Here is a 21,483-nt window from a genome sequence, read left to right as displayed (position 1 = left end):
ACGAGACCAAGAGGAGATATCCTGATTATTAGACCACGTAAACGACCATCTTGCTAGAGGAAGATCCATAAGACCCTGCATAGAAATAAAGTACCTTCTGATAATGTCATTACAAGGACCGTAGACCCCCGTGAAAGCCCAAGAAAAGTCATCAGCTACGCTTCTAAAAGAGCAGGCAAGAACAAACTCTCCCACGTACACTTCAATCTTTTCTACTAGCCTCTTGTCCCACATAAGCATAATACCACCAGAAGCCCCACAAGAGGCTGCATAACACCAATCAACAAATTGACAACCCCACAAGCTCCTCACAATGTTGTTAGAAATAATCTCCAGTTTAGTTTCTTGTAAGCAAATAACATCCGCCTTCCATTGCCTAATGAGATTTCTAACTCTCAAATGCTTACCACCCTCATTTAACCCTCTAACATTCTAAGAAAGAATTTTAAGCTTCATAACAATCCTCTATGCACCCTCCCATTGCTCCTGCCACAAGAAGCGCTGCCACAGTGTGCGTCATAATTAATAGAACAAGCTTACCTGTTCACTTCCCTCGTACCTTTATTGCCCAATTTCATGCTAGGACCCTCTTCCTTTTCATCATTTCTAGCTACAATATCCTCAAACAAGGCCAAAAGTCGTCCTTCGAAACCATTGCATGAAAGCCCCACCAAATGACTGAACTCCTAAACCAAATGCAAAACCCAATCTGAAGACCGCTTCCCAGACTTCCCCCCAAACTTATTTACTGGACAGCAAGACAAAGGAGAAGGCTCCTCCTCCGAAAACAAATCCAATTCCATATGACTCCTTTGCCCCCAACTCAGAAAATTCAGGGGAGGTGCAAGTAAACAGGACAGCCACCAAAGAATCCTCCGAAGAGCCATGAGGACTGAGAATGGGTACATGCAACACGGCACTCGGCACAGCACCATCGGGAGAGGCACCCGAAGAGTCCAACCCAGCCTAACCAATCACAGCTTCACTAGAAACCACCAAAGCTTTATCTGCAGAAACCAAAGACACTACTGGGCCCAAGGTTGTCTCTCTAGCAGAGGTTGAAAATCGGCAAGATCTATCCCAGAAGCCATCTTTGGCTAAGGAAAAAAACTCGCCGAAAAAGGAAAAATAGGGGAAGGAGGCGGAACCGAGCCACTGGCATCCTCTATCTAGGCCGGAGGCGACCCAACAGTCCCAACACCAGAAGAAACTGACCCTGAAAACAACTCTGGAAGAGGAGTAGAGTTTGCCGAAATAGGAACAACAGGGGAAGGAGGCGGAACCAAGCCACCGACGTCCTCTGTCTCGGCCGAAGGTGACCCAACGATCCCAACACTAGAAGAAATTGACCCTGAAAACAACTCCGGAAGGGGAGAAGAGTTTGTCGAAATAGGAACAAGGGAAGGAGGCAGAACCGAACCATCAGCTTCCTCTAGCTCTGCCAGAGATGACCGAACAGTTCCAACACCGCCAGACCCCATCACCGGAGCCAAACAATCCATCGGGAGTACAACCGGCAACGCAGAACCTTGTAAATCTCCAAGCTTTAGGACTTGAGCCTCTTGACGCTGCCACCTCAAGGAACCTATCGGCTACATTATCACCTCTCCTAACAATGAGAACGTTCAACCCCTCCCTAAATGACTTGACAAAATCCTTTTTTTTTTGATAAGTAATGTCAATTCATTAATAAAGCATAGAGAGACGCAACCCTAATATACAGGAAGTATATAAGAGTACCCCTAATAGGATCGAACAGAAAATAAATTTAAAAAATCTGCATAAGTAAAAGCATTCAAACTATGATGAGTCGTTGTCCAAATATATAACGTGTTAAGAAAACGCTTCCGTAGTTCTAACATCAATGTCTCTACATCTTCAAAATGCCGCGTATTCCGCTCCCGCCAAATACACCACATTATACACATCGGAACTAACAGCTAAACTTCCTTATTGGAACCATACCCAAACGACGCTTCCCAACTATTCAACAATCTCATCACCCTTCATGGCATCACCCACTCTACCCCAAATAGAGTAAGAAGATAGCTCCATAGATCGCAAACAACTTCGCAATGAAGTAGCATATGTTCAATGGACTCCCCACTCTTTTTACGCATACAACACCATTCAATCACCACGACATTCATCTTTCGCAAATTGTCATGCGTCGAAATTTTACCTAAAGCTGCTGTCCATACAAAGAAAGCCTCCCTTGCTGAAGCCTTAACACACCAGATACTCTTCCAAGGAAATGAAGGGTCATCTTTCCTATTTAGCACCTCATAATAGGACTTCCCTTCAAATAGACCCCTTTTGGAGAGGCTCCAAACTAACCTATCATCCGCTCCATGTCGAACCGAACTAGAATAAAGCCGAGCGAAGAAGGAAAGTACGATCTCCAGCTCCCAATCTTGAACTGGACGCGTAAAAATAATATTCCATTGAATAACTCCATTTTGAACAACCAAGTTATCTGCCACCATCGCATCTTTATTCCTCACAATACTAAGCAACACTGGAAAGCATTGCTTCAAAGATCTTTCCTCACACCATCAATCATGCCAGAAACTTACTTGTAACCCAACCCCAACCTCAAAACGAACAAGGGTACGAAACTTATCCCACCCCCTCCTAATTTGTTTCCACACTCCCACTACAAAAGTATCCAATACTGCTTTGGAATACCACTCACCCCTTAGACTCTCAAATTTAACGTCAATCACCAATCGCCATAATGTCTCTCTCTCCCTACCATACCTCCACAACCATTTCCCCAGAAGAACTCGATTAAACTGGATGAAATTATGAACTCCCAACCCCCTCCTAATTTGTTTCCACACTCCCACTCCAAAAGTACCCAACACTGCTTTAGAATACCACCCACCCCTTAGACTCTCAAATTTAACGTCAATCACCAATCGCCAAAATGCCTCTCTCTCCCTACCATACCTCTACAACCATTTCCCGGAAGAACTCGATTAAACTGGATGAAATTATGAACTCCCAACCCACCTAATTGTAATGGAGTACAAAATCCTTTTCCAATTCACTAAATGAAATTTTGCCTCATTTCCAATGCCACCCCATAAAAAATCCCTTTGAAGTTTATCAAGTGGATTAGCCACACCCATTGGAATAGGGAAAAACGACAGATAATATGTAGGAAGGTTAGAAAAAGTTCTTTTAAGAAGAGTCAACCGACCACCCTTCGACAAATATATCCACTTCCATCCAACCAGCCGCCATTCCATTTTCTCAATGACACCATTCCAAATAGAAACGGCCTTATAAAAAGCACCCAACAGCAAACCCAAGTATGTCATAGGCAAAGATGCGACCCAACATCAGCCAACCCTTCAACATCCTCCACCTCACCGATAGGAACAATTTCTGAATTTCCTAAATTAATCCGCAAACTTGAAGCTGCCTCAAAGCATAAGAAGATACAGCGCATATGTCTAATTTGTTCTACTTGCGTACCATAAAAAATAACGTGTCATCGACAAACAGTAAATGATTCCCAACTAAAGCATTAGAATCCCTGGGACCCACTGAAAACCTTGCAAGTTACCCTAATCCATTGCCGCAATCAGCATCCGACTCAATGCCTCCATAACCACTACAAACAATAAAGGGGAAAGTGGGTCCCCTTGTTGCAATACACGAGTGCTATTAAAAAAACCAGACGGGATTCCATTCACAAGAACAGAAAATCTCACCGTAGAAATACAAAATCGTATCCAAGTCCTCCATTTCTCTCCAAAACCACAACACTGCAACAAATAGAGCAAGAAGTCCCAATTAACATGATCATATGCCTTTTCCAAATCCAACTTGCACAGTAGCCCAAATTCCCCCAATCGAATTTGACTATCCAAGCATTCATTAGCAATAAGCATTGAATCCAAAATTTGTCAACCGCCAATAAAAGCATTCTGTGTGTTGGAGATAATCTTGCCCAATACTGACTTAAAGCTGTTCGCGAGCACCATGGAGATAATCTTATACATCCCTCCCACAAAACTAATGGGCGAAAATCTTTAACATCCATAGCACAAGTCTTCTTTGGAATTAGAGACACAAAATTAGCATTAAGACTCTTCTCAAACTGACAACTGAAAACCGCAACATATTCTCCATCGTCGAAGCCAACCAAGCTAAGCTCTAAACTCCCAAATAAGCCGACTCAGAGAAACTCCTCCTTTCTTCCACTCTAAGCACTGAGGATCCTTCTACCACCGAGAGCACAAAAGTTTTTTAGCCTCCACAAAACACCAACTCTCCATGACTTTTAGAGGAACAATATTATAAATTTATTCCATGTTCATTTTGTAATCATACAAGTTAAGAAACATAAATAAATAAATACTACTTCAAACAAACTTGCTAATAACAACTAATAACTTCACAGACCACTTTCAAATATAGTGTTCATTCAGCAAATTAAGTACAGTTCTTATAAAAATTGAGGACACAATGAATATATGGTATAATCGAGATTTTCTTGTGAAACATTTGGCTGCTGAAAATTCATTTTAGAGAAAACAAACTAGAATCTATTTACCAGTGTTAAAAGACCATCAAGCTGGAAAAAAGACAAAACAAGTCATATTCCATAAAATTCTATTAATATGCTTTCTCAAATAACAAAGTTGAAAGACATGAAAAGAAGATTAAGTTAGATACCCAGTGACAGATCTTGTTATTCAGCAGTTCATCCACAAACTGGTAAAGATACCCCTCATATTGAGCAATACAAACAGCAACATGAAGGTAAGAGTTTGCCCGCGAAGAAAGTGAAAAATAATCTGCAGTGTTCACTATATCAATGCCATGCGGGTAATTCCCTTGTCTTCCAACATTCTCCTGGAAAGCAGCTGCAGCTGCTCTTCTACAGTTAACCTAAGCATTAGATGTTAAAAGCTTTAGCAATGATGAAATCAGAAATAAACAATTTCACCAGGTCAATTAAAATTACAAAACAAAACAAAAAGGTAATAGCAAAACGTCAACACCTCACGATCATAGCAAGCCACAGTTAGGAGGTGTGGAGCAAGCCGTTCTAATATGTTTCTCATATCTGTGTGATAATATGCACGACCAAAGGCCCAACAAACATAGGCAGCAGCATCACGAACGTGAGATCCAACACTATGAGGACCTCTTCGAATATCATAATGCAGTGCCTGCAAAAAGGATTTATTGGTCAGTGTTGGTGTTGCAATACAGGGATTTTTTGCTCCAAGGTTTTTATCTCTCTAATTCTTGAGTCTTTAGAAAAACAAATGTCCAATAAATATAAAGATGAATGAAAAGAAGAGGTATTAAATGAGGCCAAGACATGTAAAAGCCAATAAAAAAAAAATTCAAAATTTTACCACCACATTAACTTCATCCATTGGGTAAGATTTTTTTGGGGGGAAAAAAAGAAAAAAGAGCAATCATTGATACAATAATAAGGACTATAACTAAAATCCATAAATGACAAGGCTAGAGGATGGAATACAATTAGTACACAGATTTTGATAAGTATAATTAGTACACACAGATGAAAGGATAGAGTAGTATTCCTTAATGAAATGCCACGGGAGAGCATCTATGCCACATTAGAATTAACTCAATTAAGTACTCAATCTACCATAACATAACTTCCCACTTGAATGTCTCCTAAATTTTCAAGTCTGGACCTATAACTTGGAAAGTAAAATAAATTAGCATCAAGCAGACATGTAAAAAAACACTCAACTAGCACTAAAGGTCACGTCACCCAGGTTGTAGAAAAGAAACTCAAATATGTCATCTTCCACCCAGAAGTAATTTGTCATGACATCTTACACTTTACTATTACATGGCGCGTTTGATTCATGGAATTTAACATTCCCCCATCATCTACATTCCCAGGAATGTGATGCATGGGAATCTAGACTACCAGGAATGCGACTAAATCCACGTTGGAAATGATTAGATGATAGGATTCTCGGGAATATGAGATTTCCATGTCTGATTTACTCGTAGGCATCTAGTAGGAATTATTTTTACTTCCCAAAATATTCTTATGTTTCTCTCTTCAAGTGCATAAGGATATTTGATACAAAATTATTTAAAAATAAAATAAAAAATGACAGGGAAGAAAAACTATATATAAACCATGATTTTTCTTTCATTTCCCAATATATAAATTGTCTATACTATTTGATTTTTTTTCTTTCTTTTTTTATCTACAACAAAATAAAACCTATTCATTTCCATTTTTTGTTAAATAAAATAGTTTCACTTTTATATACAAATTATTTTTTAAATATCTTTCTACCTTAATGCATTATAATACATTTCATGAAAGTACTCCAACCTTTTAATCACTATCATAAAGGCAATTTGAATCTTCTACTATTAGTGAAAGAAAGGCTACAAAATATTCTAATGACAAACAGTATAACTTTATTTTGATAGAACATAATATTGCATTTATTGGATTCTTTACTAATTTTACAAATAAACTCATTTTCTCAATTTACCAACAACAAAATTATAATTAGCAATAAACACTTTTTGGTGGTCCCTGGGGTTCATTAGATTTGTGCACTATACAAAGAGAGATATTTTTGGATCCTTAATTTCTTTTTTTAGAGTACAAGTAGGACTCTATTTTTATGTTTTGTATGCTAAAAAAAAACCTTTGAGTTGAGCAAGTTGACACCCATAACATTGCACTCATTTGGTTATAAAAGTTTTTATTAGTTTATCACCAGACTAGAATGTTATTGACACGTTCTATTTATTTCTAAATTTTATTAACTTTGCTATTATTGCCTATTAATTCTTTTATTAAAACTTTAATAAACATTAAATATTAATATAGGCATAGAACTCAATTTTGTCTTGATTAATGATAAAAACAGATAGAAGGAACAACAAAAAGAATGTAGCCATTTTTGTCATTTAAAAAAAAAAAAAACATTCTTAAGGCCAGGGGAATGTGGATTCCCAAAGAAGGGAATCTATGTTCCCAGCAAAAGGCAATTGGGAGGGAATGACTTTCCCTTGGGTATCTGGATTCCCTCCACTAAAATGCAACCAAATGAGATAATCTTTTAGGATCCATAGATTTTCCCCATTCAAACGCCCCATTGATATATCAAACATAGATGAGGAAATAAGAAGAGCAAGTAATAATTTTAGGGAACTAACAGAATATCCTGTTTTTAGGAAAAAGTTTTATAACAAAAATCAAAGAGAAAGAATTCTAGCATAAAATGACAAAAACAAAACTTCAAATTCATTGGTTCTAGTTTTATATATTTACAGGTACTACCTTCACCACAACAGGTACAACTTTGGGAAGACCGATAGGTAAGAGCAATCCTCTACGTGCCAGTTCAGCCAACGCTAAGCAACCCCCATGCCATGATCCATCACCCTAGAAATATATAATATGTCATAAGATCTCTACACCTCAAACTTGGTATGCTATTAAATAGCTTACATTCTCACAGGAAACAAGATGCAAAAAAGAGCAACGGCAATATTATACCTCACTTGGTGAAAACAGCTCCAAGACAGATGATAGGACCTCTTCTGAAAGGGCAGACGTGAGATGTGAGGTTACGCGGCCTATACCTTTTGCAGCAGACCAACGCACAACAGTGTCCTGCATTACCATACCAATAATGCCAACATCAAATCACTAGTATAAATGATGAAAATGAAATTAGCGAATCATACAAAAATTAGAAGTGCACTTAGAGAGGTTTTTTTTTTTTTTGAGGGAGGGGTGGGGGGGGTGGTGACTTAAATAAAAATGGGGAGGGAATGATATATTCCTCTGTTTTGGATGTTTAATTGGGAAGGAAGGAATCGCAGGGACAACATATACACTTCAACTAACAAAGAGGAAAGGCAAAATTTATATTTAAAATAAAAAATAAAAATTGGCTACAAATAGGTTTCTTTCTTTTCTCCTCCACTTTAAAATCAAACAAGGAAAATTCAATCTCGAACATCAAAAATAAAGAAAGAAATCGCAGTCCTTTCCTTTGCATTCCCTCTTCATTCATCAGTTTCTTTTTTTTTCTTTTCTTTTTATAAGTGTAAAAATATATTAAAAAAAGCGTAAAGCGCCCAAGTACACAAATTGTATACACAGGAACAACCAAACCAGCCCAAAAAAAAGAAAGAAAACCAAAAACCTGCTAGACCCTAAAACCCTAAAACTCAAGACGCACTCAACACTACATCATGTGAGCCTTCCCTTGCCAACGCTGAAAAGGTGCGCTTGCATTGCCATAGTTAATGGAGCTTTTCAAGTTCAACAGCTCCCTCATAGCTTTGGTCTTTTGGCGCGCAACCATAGTTTTCCAATGAAACTCCTCATCAATGGCATCCAAGATTGCCAAGGATGGATCGTCGTCCTCATCACCATCCAACGCGCAATCCAATGGCATGTCGAGATGTAAAACACCCAAAGGGTAAGGGGAATCTCCATCCTCCCCATACCAAAACTTGTCGCCCTGATCCCACATTATGCTCTCCCCATTCAGGCCAAAGCCTACCGGCCACTTTTGAGACTGAATCAAACCATTAAACCCAGAATCCTCATCCTTTCCAACGTTAGGAGAGCCGCAACCACCCAAAAGGGAAGGAGTCCCTTCTACCCCAACTTCCTTAGCAACAAGAGTCGATGACGACACAACTGACACTTAAGGCAAGAGAGTGGGTTGCATTGACCGATTGAGAAACCCCCTTCGAATAAATCCCCTCGCCGGAGAAGTTTGCTTAACAACAGCCTTCATAGAAACTGCCTTACTGGAATCCTCCACTGTAGAGCGCTGCAAAGACTTGGTCCCACCGACAATATCTGTCCCCATTGTTGCCATCATCTCTACAAATAAGCTCTCATCCAAATGCATTGCTCTGCCTTCTCTAGCCCTCTTATAGTAACTCTGAAACGGCTTAGATACCAACAACACTGGAGAAGAGAAACGTAACCTTTCTCCCAACTCAAACACACCAGAGAAAGTCACCGGAAGAAAAAGGTTTCTGCCTAGTGGAGGAAGACTGAATCTGCTACTCGACAGACCCATCACCAAAACCTACTGGTGCCAAAGAAGACACCTCAGACCTGAGGGAAACTTCCAGAGACACCGCAGACAGTGTCTCTGTTGTCCGATAAAGGGCTATATCGACAGAAAACAACGGATCAGAAGAGAAAGTCGAGGAGGGAGGAAAAACAAACCTTGGAGGAACAGGGTTTGCGATCAAGAAAGAAGGTAGAGCTACATCCTCCAACACCGACACCAAGACAGGATCTAAAGATACCGCCTGAGTTGAAACACACCCACCGGCGACAGCAAACCTCACCTGAGAAGACCCACTCTACTGGACTTCGAAATTCCCGGTTGCAAAAGAAGATGGCACTTCGACTGTCGATGGTGAAGAAACAAGTCTCACTGAAGACCTACGACATCTTCAGGCAAAGAAATAGACCCAGGATCCGAAAGAACCCTAGAACCCGCTCGAGGCACCGAACCCAAGCCATATTCTCACGAACCAGTTTGGCTTAGATGCGAACCGGCCTAGACAAAACCCTTTAAAACCCACTGTGGGTAAATGATCCAGCCCATAACCAATCCCCCGACCCACTTCGGTCTTAATCCGATTGGACAACTTTCTCCAAGCAAACCCTAGAATCTTCTTCTACGAGCGATTGACGAGAGTACCCTTCATCTTCTTTGCCTTCTTCATTGACCCAGAGCTCTCCTCTAAATCAGCCTCCACCCTCTTCTCCATAATCTTCTTCATCTCAGAACAATCCACCGCCCATCTCAGATTCTCACCACTTCTCCCACTCAAAACAAGCCGCCACCAGAAACAGATCAAGAAGGCCCAAAATCGGCTTCTTTAACCCACCAAAGTCCGTGGGAGAACTAATAGTAGCCCACACCACTTCCATGAAAGAGCGCCCAGACGAAGAAGCCTTCACGCCTGCTCCCAACTGCTACCCCACCGAAGAAAACTCAACAGAACTCTACAATTCAGGTTTGGCTTAAAAAGATGCCAACAACTGACGCAACTCTCCCGCAAACCTATGCCATCCCCACCGCCACGACCCTCAAGAAGCCAAATGATACCTTTCTGACCACCCTCTGCAGAAACCGCTACCTCCATATAACGGCCGGCCTTATTTCTGCCCCCACGAACCATTACCACCTTCTCAACTTCACGATAAGACTTGGCGAAGTCTTCTATACCCAGAGACTTCAACACCTCTTCAACTGTATCCACCAGCCAAACGGAACATTGTACACCCAAGAACACACACCCAACAAAATCTTTCCTCCTTTCCTCCAAACAAAATTCTGCCTTATCTTCACACACCGAAAAGAAGAATTTTTTTCGCTTCCACAAAGAAACACCGCTCCATATCAAATTTCGCCTCTATGAAGGATCAATTCTTCATACCCAAACTCAGACGACCAACCCAGAAGAAACTCGTACCATCGCCGGAGAAGAAAACCACTCAAACATAAAACCCACCAGCCAAAGCCCCTTCACGATCTAAGTAGAGTGACCCAAAAGCACACCTTTGTTTCTCAAACTCTGATCCTACACAGCAACCAAGCTCCTAGATGACGAAACGTAGCAAACCCCTCGCTTGACGCGCTTTCACGCGCCACCGCTATGGCAGCGAGAGAAAGAGGAAGATGAGAGTTGAGAGGAGAGAGGAGAGTTGTGTAGGATCAGAGTGTTCTCCTGTAAAGAAAACTCTAGTATTCATGAAAAGGTGGTTTTATCAACTCAAGTTGCTGTTTGATGAAATCCACAAGTTCGTGTCAAACTTTCTTTTTTTATTTTTGATGAATAATAATTTATTAAAGAAAAAAGGTAACACCCTCTTACATGAAAAGTATTCAAGACAAACAACCACCCTAAAGGCGTCTGAAATCTAAAAAGATAACTAGATCTAAAATATTCGAAGAGGAAAAGTTGGGAACATAGACAACAGCCCAATCCAAGAGAGATCTCCAAAATGAAGCTTTTAAACATATCACATTGGATTTGCAATCCTCGAGAAGACATCGTTTCCTTTCTCTCCAAATGCTCTACATTAAAAACACCGGAATGACTTTCCGAATAGCCTCCTTAGGGAGGGCTAATGCTAAGGAGCAGCATTTTTTTATCCGGAATTCATCCAGAAAAAGTGCTGCTCCATGACACATTTGTAATTATTCATGGCACATTTAATTATAAATGTGCCATGGAGCAGCACTTTTTCCAGACGAATTCTGGAAAAAGTGCTGCTATGTAGCATCACTCCCTTAGGGAGTCCCCGCCCTTGAGTCCAACAATGAAGTAGCTCTTGAATGTTGTTTGGCATCGTCCACGAAACACCGAATAAATTAAGAACTAATAGATCGCTAGTGTTCTCGCAATGGAGAAGAAAGTGATTAACAGTCTCCTCATTCTTTTTGCAGGGGCAACACCAATTTACAAGAATGATACCCCGCCTTCTGAGATTATCAACCATAAGAATTCCACCCCAAGCTACTGTCCAAGTAAAGAACCCCATGCGGTGCGGGGCCTTAACCTTCCAAACACCTTTTCAGGAGAACAAGCACAACTCTCCAATCTATAAAGTGTTATAAAAGCTTTCCACTACAAAGTCCTCATTGCTGGTTGGGGTCCTTAACAATCTATCAGTTTCCCCCGGATTGATTTTAAAGGAGTAAAACCGAGGGAAAAGAGTCGAGAGATTCTAATTCCCAAACTTGTACCGCCCTAATGAAACTCGGATTCCAATGAAAGGAGGAACTAGAAGATTCCAAGTAATCCAACACCAGAGCCTCTTTGTCACAAGCTATCACATACAATTCTAGGAATAAGGATTTGAGATTAACTTCGACACCAAACATCATGTCAAAACCGAATACAAGACCCGTTCCCAACCCTGAAAGAGACAAGTTGGAGAAGGTTCCCCATTCATTCCTAATATTCTTCCAAAGGCATACCCCATAGGACTTCCAGGCTTCCTCTGAACACCAACCCCCACTCATGACCCCGTATTTCTCAACAATCACTTGTCCCTATAGAGAAGACTCCTCTTGCAAGAATCTCCAAAGCCATTTACCAAGTAAAGCTTTATTAAAAGACATTGAGATTTTTAATTCCCAACACTCCTATGGGAACTGGGGAATAGATAATCTTCAAGTTCACCAGATGAAGTTTGGGCTCAAAGCCTAGTCCCTCCCAAAGAAAGTCCCTTTGAAGGCGGTCCAAACATCTAGCTACACCGGCAAATAATGTCTCTTGATTAAGTTCAAGTGACCACCCCGAAACAAGTAAATCTTCTTTCATTCCGCCAATCTTCTTTCCATTTTCTCAACTACCTTTTCTCATATGGCTTTTGATTCAAAAGAAGCACCCAATGGGAGTCTCAAATAAGTCAAAGGCAAAGAGGAGATGTTGTAGTTGGGAATACAGGGGCCAGCTCTTCCTGATACAGAACTTCCCCAATGCTACCGTGACCGATTTCAAAGATTAACCTTTATACTAGAGATTGCCTCAAAACACAGAAGAATATGGCCCAAGTTATAGATTTGATCCCAGTGTGATATTTCCAACGAAACATTGTTTTGAATCCCTGCTCTAAATCCAGATGGGTAGCCACCAACCATAGCTCTAGAGAGCGTCCTACTAAGAGCCTCCATCTCAAGAAGAGGAGAGGCGAGAGAGGACCTCGTAGCAGAGGCCCCAGGAGCTACAAAAGAAGCCATGAGGACTACCATTGATCAAGATAGAGAAGTGGGTCGTGGTAATACAGGCAGATATCCAGTTTCTCCATTTAACACCGAAGCCAAGACACCCCAAGAGATAAAGGAGGAACTCTCAGTTGACGTGATCGTAGGCTTTCTCCAAGTCCAACTTACACATAAACCTTGGAATACCCGATTTCAGCCTTCTATCCAGACACTCATTTGCTATTAGAACCAAGTCAAGAATTTGTCTGCCCCCTATAAATGCATTATGATTGTTCGATATGAGCGATCCCAACACCTATTTCATTTTGATTGCTAGGACTTTAGCTAGAATTTTATATACACTCCCCACCAAACTAATGGGTCTAAAATTCTTTACTTCCAACTGCGTCAAGAATTTTATATACACTCATTTTGCTATTAGAACTGAGTCAAGAATTTGTCTTCCCCTATAAATGCATTATGATTGCTCAATATGAGCAATCCCAACACCTGTTTATCCTGATTTCTAGGACTTTAACCAGAATTTTATATATACTCCGCACCAGACTAATGGGTCTAAAATCCTTTACTTCCAATTGCCTAATCTTTTTAGGAATGAGAGCAATGAAAGTAGCGGATTAAGGCTCTTCTCAAATCTGTCATGCTCATGCAAATTGTGGAAAACACACATCAGATCATCCTTCACTATAGTCCAACAAGACTGAAAGAAAGCAATAGTGAAGCCGTCAGGGCCAAGTGCTTTGTCTCCATCCATACTAAGCAACACCTGAATCTAACAAAGGAAACTCCAACCCATCCAATTTAGGGTGCCAAAGAACTATTTCATTCAAGCGATTCTTGTAAAACTGGATGATTGTATTATTAATAGTCTTCTGATTAGAAGTAGTAGTGTCATCTATACGAAGACTGGAAATAATATTGTTTCTCCCATGAGAATTCGCAATTCAGCGAAAAAAGCTCGTGTTGTTATCCTCTTCTTTTAGCCAAGTCACCCTAGATTTTTGCCTCCAACTAACTTCTTGCTGAAGAGCAGGCTTCTCCAAATCTTCTCCTCTTCTAAATGATCAAGAGACTATAACTCCTCCAAAAGGAACTTCTTCCTTTCCTCTATATTATCAAATATGTCCTTGTTCCATCGTTTTAAATCTAATTTCAGCCTTTTCAGTTTATTAACCAAAATAAAACAGGGAGTACCAAGGAACTAATAGGAATCCCTCTGCTGTTTCACCATATCCACGATACCCTCCACTTTTAGCCACATGTTTTCAAATTTAAAAAAGTGTGGTCTTCTAGACAAGCCTCCACTATCAAGTAAAGTGGTTTATTGTAAATGTTCCTAATTTTGACTGGGAGAATCTGGTAGATTTGATTTGCTTTTAAGATTGCAGTAGTCTTTAGGGTATTCGATTCTCTTGTATACTCCTTTTGTCTGTCAATGATATTATTATTATTATTCATAAAAAGAAAAATGGTCAAGGAAGGCGGCGCTGGATTAGATCTGGGAAATGCTCTTCCCAATGTTGAGAAATGCTCTGGATTAGTTCTCACTATCGAATCCATATTTTCACCCCTTAAACTTCAATCATATGGAATTCATAAAGTATTAACATACATATTGACTTTTTATTGCACAAAAACAAGGAGAATCTCTGTAAAACTTTATCCCAAATATAACAAATTAAACCTCCAATGAACCATCTTAAAAAATCTGTAATGTTCCAGTGTATGAAATATTTTTATGGGAGATCTCATCCATCAACATTTAAACCAATTAAGATGACACGCATACGAAGATCACCAATATATCATATCAAAATTTTTACCATTGGATAAACTCAGTATACATGAGAAAATAATCAAGTTTACAAAAGATTCTCACCCTTCAGACATACCGTATCTCTCAATCCAGAGAGCAACATCTCAATCATCTCTTCTACGATATCTGGAACATCCATATCTTCATCTTGCATGCAATATGAGCTTTGTTCTGAGTTGGAGGAGTCTATGTTAAGATCATGACTGCATTGATCAGTTTTTCTGGATGCAGGCAAAGAAATAGTCTCCCCAAGTGAACTAGTTCTGCCCTGCTTTGATGGTTCAAGGGAACAAAAATCCAGTTGAGTAGCACATTATTTGGAAGCCTACAACAATTGAACTAATAAACTACAACCTTCCATAAGGGCATCATAGATAAGCCTTAGAAAAACAAAGACACCACTTGCCCAGGGGGTGGGGGGAGACTACAATCACATTGACTTCAATGTTACTGATATTGCCATCAAATAAGTAGCATAAAATCGGCAGGAAAAAAAAAAAAACAGACATATAGGGAAGAAGAATGTACCAGCACAGAAAGAGACAGATTTAATTCAACTATTTTACCCAAGAAACTAAAATTTATAAAACCAAAATTTGACTCGGTAGGATTTTTTGAAATTGGGAGAAAAACAAATAGAATATAACTCTTAACTCTCTGCTCAACTGGCATAATCTTAATAATATTTTCAACAAACATCTTGTTGTCAATCATATAACAAGAATTAGTTTTATAGTATTGTTGAAAACTTAGAAAAAAAAATGCTCAAACAGCAGAAAGCTGTGAAAAAAAAAAAAAAAAAAATTCTGGAAGACAAGACTGACAAGCAAGAAAGAACCTTTTACTTTGACTTTTTTTTATCCCTACTGGCCTGAAAAATAGACCCTCTTCTTTGTACATTCTCCAAAAATTTGAAAGGGAAAATTGCTAAATTGGTCCTTGGTGTTTGACCTCATATCAAATAAACCTTTGGGGTTTCAAAACGATCTTATAAATCCTTGTAGTATGCCTTTGTATCAAAATAATTCTGTCAGAATTTAAATTATGATTAAATTCATCACTTCCTATCAGCTTAAGCTTTTGGGATAAGTGGTTTAAAATGGTATTAGAGACACTCAATAACGTCATGTGATACTAAAGCACTGGATGATGCGGCCCTGATGAGGACATCAGTAGCCCACATTGAGTAGGTGGTTTATAAAAGGCACTCATGGGTATTAAGTCTCACATTGCTTACCTACTAGTGAAACTAAAAAATTATAAGCGATTTTAGGGAAGCTCCAAATTTACTAATCTTTTTGGGATGGTAGAGCAGATGTAGCTAGCGTTTTCCTTGGGTTGATAAAAATGGCATCAAAGCAAAGGTCCTAAATTTGAACATTGTCTTCGTCATTGATCTCCCATTTCAATTAAATATTTCACGTGTTAAGGCTCACTTATTAAGAGGGAGTTTGAGTTCACACGTGAGGGGAAATGTTAAAATATAAATTAAATTATTAAATTCATCAATTCCTATCGGCTTAAACTTTTGAGATAAGTGGTGGTTTAACAAATTATTCCGTACTAATTCCGGGCATTTTTCCAACAGAGCCTTGGCGAAATTACAATCTACCCTCCATTAAAAAGTTACAATAATAATAATAAATTTAAAAGTTATAACAATTTACCCTCTGGCCAACCATGGACCTTTGGGGGTGGTTCAATTACCCCAAAACTGGCCGCAAGCCCATGCCCAGCCATAGTGGGTGGCCGACCACCCCAAAAGGCAACTCTTAACCAAGTTTTTTTCTTCTTTTCTATTATATTTATTTTTTATTTGAAGGGCTTTGTTAGAAAAATGGTGGGAACTTGTATGAAGGGATCATTTTTAGATAGGCATACCACAAGTGTTTATAAGATCATTTTGAAACCCCGAGAATTTATTGATACAATATTAAACCCCAATGACCAATTTAGTCATTTTTCCAATTTAAAATTATGGTTACATGAAATTAAAGTGCTTATGGAGAGAACGCAATGATAGACAGTTCGAGGACAAAGAAAGAACCATTGAGAAACTCATTTCCTTTTTCTTTCATTCTTTTTACTCTTGGACGGTTGTGTTTCTCGCACCTTTAGTGTTTAGTTTTAATGATTTCCTTATTTTGTTTTCTTCTTCCTCTTAGATGCCTTTTTTGTATACTTCCTGTGTACTTGATTACGCTTTGCGCTTCTTAATGATATTTCTCTTACTTATCAAAAAAAAAAAATTAAACCCCCCGGCGCAAAAACCCTATCGATGGATAAATACACGAATGAAGTCACCAAGGTGGCCTTGGGCATGCCTGTTAAAGATTTATTGTATTAGTCGGGGAAAACCTTAGTGATTGGTGTTGGAAATGATAAACTAGAGAGAGAGAGAGAGAGAGAGAAAGAGAGAGATTATTGGGCATTGACTGTCAAGCAAAAACTTAAGTGAGCAGCAATCGACCACATATAGCAAACTTGAGTAGCTTGTGATTGGCTATCGATGGCAAAATCAAGTGGCTCACAACAATCTTGAGACTGTCAGCAATGACCTTAAAGTGACTAATTATAGATGTTAGGCAAACTGACAAGGAACCCATATTATCCCCCCTGGCCACATATAACAACACCACCTCCCCCGTGGTGTTGTTATACATGCCATAAATAGGATTAAAAAATCCAAATGGATGGTGATATGCAATCCAAATGGTCATATCAAATATTTAACATGGAGAATTTTGCTTCATTCAACCTCTATACATGGCAAGCTGAATGTGGACAAAATGCAAGTGTTGAAGAGAGCAAGAATTGAAATACCTTTTACCAATTGATCAATTTTGCAGTAGCACATAAATATAAGCACATCTCTATGGTTATACCACCTTTGTTATCCCATTTCCAAAATATTACTCTTCATATGGGGCGATGGCTAACAGGAAAAGAAAGAAACACATAGGCATCCTGGGAACTTCACATGAGCATGCTGGAACTTTGTACAAAAGCGGAACCCCTCACATAAGATGTGTTCAAACAACGTACTATATTATGAGCTCAACAACTGGTAATACACTTAAGTATCTAAATTACATACAGGATAACAAACATCTCAATGGTTCTGCTCTGTGAAGGTTGGTATTGCATAATATGACCAAGACGTTAGAATTGAAATTTTAAAATGGGAATAAAATTCAAGTGACAATCACAGTGGATGCTGCCAGAGCATGCAGCCAGCAATACAATGATCTTAAAACCATGGATTCAAGTAAGTTCATTTCAACACTATTAAAAGGTAAGTTATTCCTCTTACACCAAACTGTCCACATAAGGCAAAGTGGAATTGCACCTTAAATCACACCACTCTCATGATGATTAAACCTCCCTTTTGAGCCTGCCAACACCTCAACCACCACTAGGCATCACCTAATGTACCCCAAACAATGATAAACATCATAGCAACCCCTACTAAAAGAGTTATAAACTCTAACTGCAAAGCAAATACCAATCAGAGACAAAGGCAGCAAACTCAAAGGAGTGCAGGGCAAGCATACAAGATATTATTATCTCAAAATGTTGATATGTGAAATGTATATCATGGAAAGGTTTAGAATGAGAATATTAAAAATCTCAGCATGACTGACCACATAGCGCCAGGAAGGAGACCGGTGTGGGAGGCAAGCAAGCCCAATTCGTTGAATTAACTTCACCAGATATTTGCGAAGTAAAGGACTCCGAGCTGCAGCACTGGACTTGATCAATACTGAGACATCATTCCAAATCATTGGAATCACATCAAGCAAGAGTTTTCGATCACCAGCCTGTCTATGATGACTGATATGTAAGAGATGAAGCACTTAAGAAGGTGGTAGTTAATATGAATGCTATTGGATATAACAAACAGACAAAAAAATGCTTGAGTGACAAGATTTATGGCATCTGTAAAACATACACCTCTCTCTCTCTCTTTTTTTTTTTTTTTGTCAACCCCTATTTTAAGAAGAAAAGAAGGGGGGGGGGGGGGGTATATATTGGAGTGGAAGGGAAATGTACATAGAAAAATGTTACAAAGGAGAAATCTAGAGCCAAAAAAATCTCTATGCCAAGATTAAATGATTGAAGAAAAGCTACAGTACATCCCAAATGAAAATAAGTATCAAACAGCCCTGCATATTATGCATCACTACTGTCTCTTGATAACTATAAAAGAAATGAATCGTGTGTTGCCACTTAGAGAGAGAATAATCATCACATTCAGCAGATTTTGTTAGCAAAGCATAACCTCTTGCCATGCATCATTCCCTACTCCAATTTACACACATCAGTGATTTCTTATCTGGAATTATTTAGCATTGCACGTTGTAAGGATGCATGGGTGGCGGGTCATATGCAATTCCAAAATGGAAATATTCATTGGAATATATTCTTTACAAGACCAATGCATGATTGGGAGGTAGAAGTGGTCTCTTCTTTATTTGAGTTGTTGTATTCTCAAGGAGTAAGGTAAGCAGGTGAGGATAGAATTTGTTGGATCCCTTCCAAAAGGAAAAATTTTGAAGTGAAGTCTTACGATCATGAGTTATCCATTCCTATAAGTTCCCATTTTCCTTGGAAGAGTATTTAGAAAGTTATGCTCCTTCGAGAGTGGCACTCTTTGTATGGACGGCAGCTTTAGGGAAAATATTGACTTTGGATAACTTAAGAAAGAGAAACGTTATTGTGGTGGATTGGTGTTATATGTGCAAAAAAAAAAAAGTGGGAAATCTCCTTCTTCATTGTGAGATTGCAAAAGAATTATGGAGTTTACTTTTCGATTTGCTTGGTGTTGTTTGGGTTATGCCTGGAAGGGTGAGAGAAATGTTGATGAGTTGGAGAGGCCAAATGGGAAAACCATAATGCTCTGGAAGTGTGGAGGTTGGCTCATTTGTGTTTAATGTGATGTATTTCGAGAGAGCAGAATGTAAGTAGATTGAGAGACTGCGATGTTAGAGCTGAAAAAGATGTTCCAACCCTCTACACATGGATAGCAACATTCAATAGCTTGCCCGTTTCTAATTTTTTTGAGTTTTTGGATTTTTGTTCCTCTTTTTCTCCATATTAGGGGTTTCTCTTGTATACTTCATATGTACTAAGATTGCACCTCTCTGAGCTTTAATTGAATTGAATTACTTATAAAAATTAAAAATTAAAAAATAAAAAAAAAAAGAAAAAAAAAAAAAAAAAAAGAGAGGAATGACCCAAGATGAAAACCATAAGTCAATAGGGGAAAAAGGTACGAAAAGAAAATGTATCCTTGCAATCCTAAGTATCAAACCAGCACATAACCATAAGTCAGAGTTCACCAAGGAGTCCTGTTAACAGTTTTTGTCAATTCCAATTAAGAGTGTTTCCATTGAATTTCAGACATCCAGGCAAAGGAACCACATGTTATGGTGAAGAAAACCAGCCTAATTGTTCCCAAATCAACTGCTGAAATCATCAACAGAGCATTCATCCCACAAATGATTTAAAAATCTATTTTGGAGAATCAACTGCAATAGTGTAATCCTTCCATACTTTATGATAATGACTTTCTAGTTTACATTTAATATTTCAGACTTAAGAGCAAATGGTTCTTCAGCCATAATCTTTTTGAAAATGTATAGAGGAACCACTATGAATAATGCTTTGATGCTTTGGCATGGAATAGTACGGAATGAAAAGAATCAAAAGCAAACCTTGAAAATCGAAGCCAACGCTTCAACAGCACCAAGTAACCGGAAGTGAATCAAGACATCATCACTAAAAGAAGATAGGACTCCATGAGTCCATTCAACGAAGCTGAAGAAGTCAAAAAAGAAATAAGTCAGCTCAAGCAGAAAAGTTAAATGAATTCCTGAACCACAACATATATAATTTTTTTTATTTTTTTTTTTGGATGAATAATATATTTAAAGTTTCACTCCAGCATGATAGCTGAAACCAAAAATCTACAAGGAGCAAAAATGTTTACAACATAAACAAACCAAACGAACCATGCACAAAATGGTTGGTTTGGCTTGTGTCAGGAATAATATAAGAAATGGGCTGCCATGGTGCCATTAAATCAGCAGAAGAAAAACCATTATTAAAAATACTTTAAGAATAAAGAAATTAATCAGCATTACTGAGCTTGATTTCTATCGAAAAAGCCAAATGATTCACTATAGGTATAAGACACACAACATGAGAACAAGTTGATCAGTGCATTGTGACAGCTACCTGAAAAGGGCCTTTGGCATATCTGGCCGTGTAAGAAGCCTAGAGAGCAGTAATCCAGCTATAGTGCGCATAGGGCCCGCATTCGACAGGTAATCCTTAGAAAAACCTATTATCCTCAGTACGAGAGGGGCCAGCTCAAGGTCATCCAGATTGCTGTTGTTTGCAATACTAGTATCAATGGTAGAGATATCAAACGGAACCAAAACGAGTATGGAAAGCCACAAAAGTATTACACATTTAGCCTCCATCTCTCCTGTACTTTCCTGCCGTAATGATGTCAATGAATTCATATTGTGGCACTTCTCAAGTAGAGATACAGCTAGTTCTAAATCAGACACTTGATGAGGGAAGAACTTGATGACAGCCTTGTATCCACAAACTGTGACGAGAGAATATATAATGATGCATATAGGCTTGATTACTTCAAGAATTTCATCCGAAGCTACACCTGGTTCAATTGTTTTAGAACGAATAATGAACATCAGAGGGCAAACTATGCTCTCCAGGTAAGGCTCTAGTAGTTGACCCTGTTCCTGATACTTGTCCATCTGCAAACGAGTGAGAAATATTTCAACATGGTAAGCAAAAAGTTCCTTGCAAAACCAAATATGTGTTGCATAATATATTTAAGGTCCCAAAACATGTAATTCACACAGATTTCAGGAGAAA

At 38.8% G+C, this 21,483-nt stretch overlaps 1 protein-coding gene across 3 annotated transcripts in view; it reads right to left on the bottom strand.

Annotated features, from left to right (window-relative positions):
- The window catches only part of LOC133879681 (tubulin-folding cofactor D), a 36,330-nt gene that overhangs the window by 13,448 nt on the left and 1,399 nt on the right, over positions 1–21,483 (bottom strand). The window contains exons 2-9 of one of the 3 annotated variants that reach the window (XM_062318362.1): positions 20,815–21,362; positions 20,292–20,394; positions 18,219–18,395; positions 14,651–14,845; positions 7,535–7,651; positions 7,316–7,420; positions 5,019–5,189; positions 4,690–4,905 (exon numbers count right to left, since the gene is read on the bottom strand). In XM_062318362.1, coding sequence (XP_062174346.1) covers positions 4,690–4,905; positions 5,019–5,189; positions 7,316–7,420; positions 7,535–7,651; positions 14,651–14,845; positions 18,219–18,395; positions 20,292–20,394; positions 20,815–21,362 — 1,632 coding nt within the window. Of the gene's footprint in view, positions 1–4,689; positions 4,906–5,018; positions 5,190–7,315; positions 7,421–7,534; positions 7,652–14,650; positions 14,846–18,218; positions 18,396–20,291; positions 20,403–20,814; positions 21,363–21,483 lie in introns of all 3 variants that reach the window. The other 2 variants (XM_062318364.1, XM_062318363.1) reach the window with 2 other exon arrangements.

Source organism: Alnus glutinosa, chromosome 10 (genome assembly GCF_958979055.1).
Source record: "Alnus glutinosa chromosome 10, dhAlnGlut1.1, whole genome shotgun sequence".
Lineage (NCBI taxonomy): Eukaryota > Viridiplantae > Streptophyta > Magnoliopsida > Fagales > Betulaceae > Alnus > Alnus glutinosa.
The sequence above is the reverse complement of the archived record's forward strand: the minus strand, read 5'-3'. Positions and strand labels throughout refer to the sequence as shown.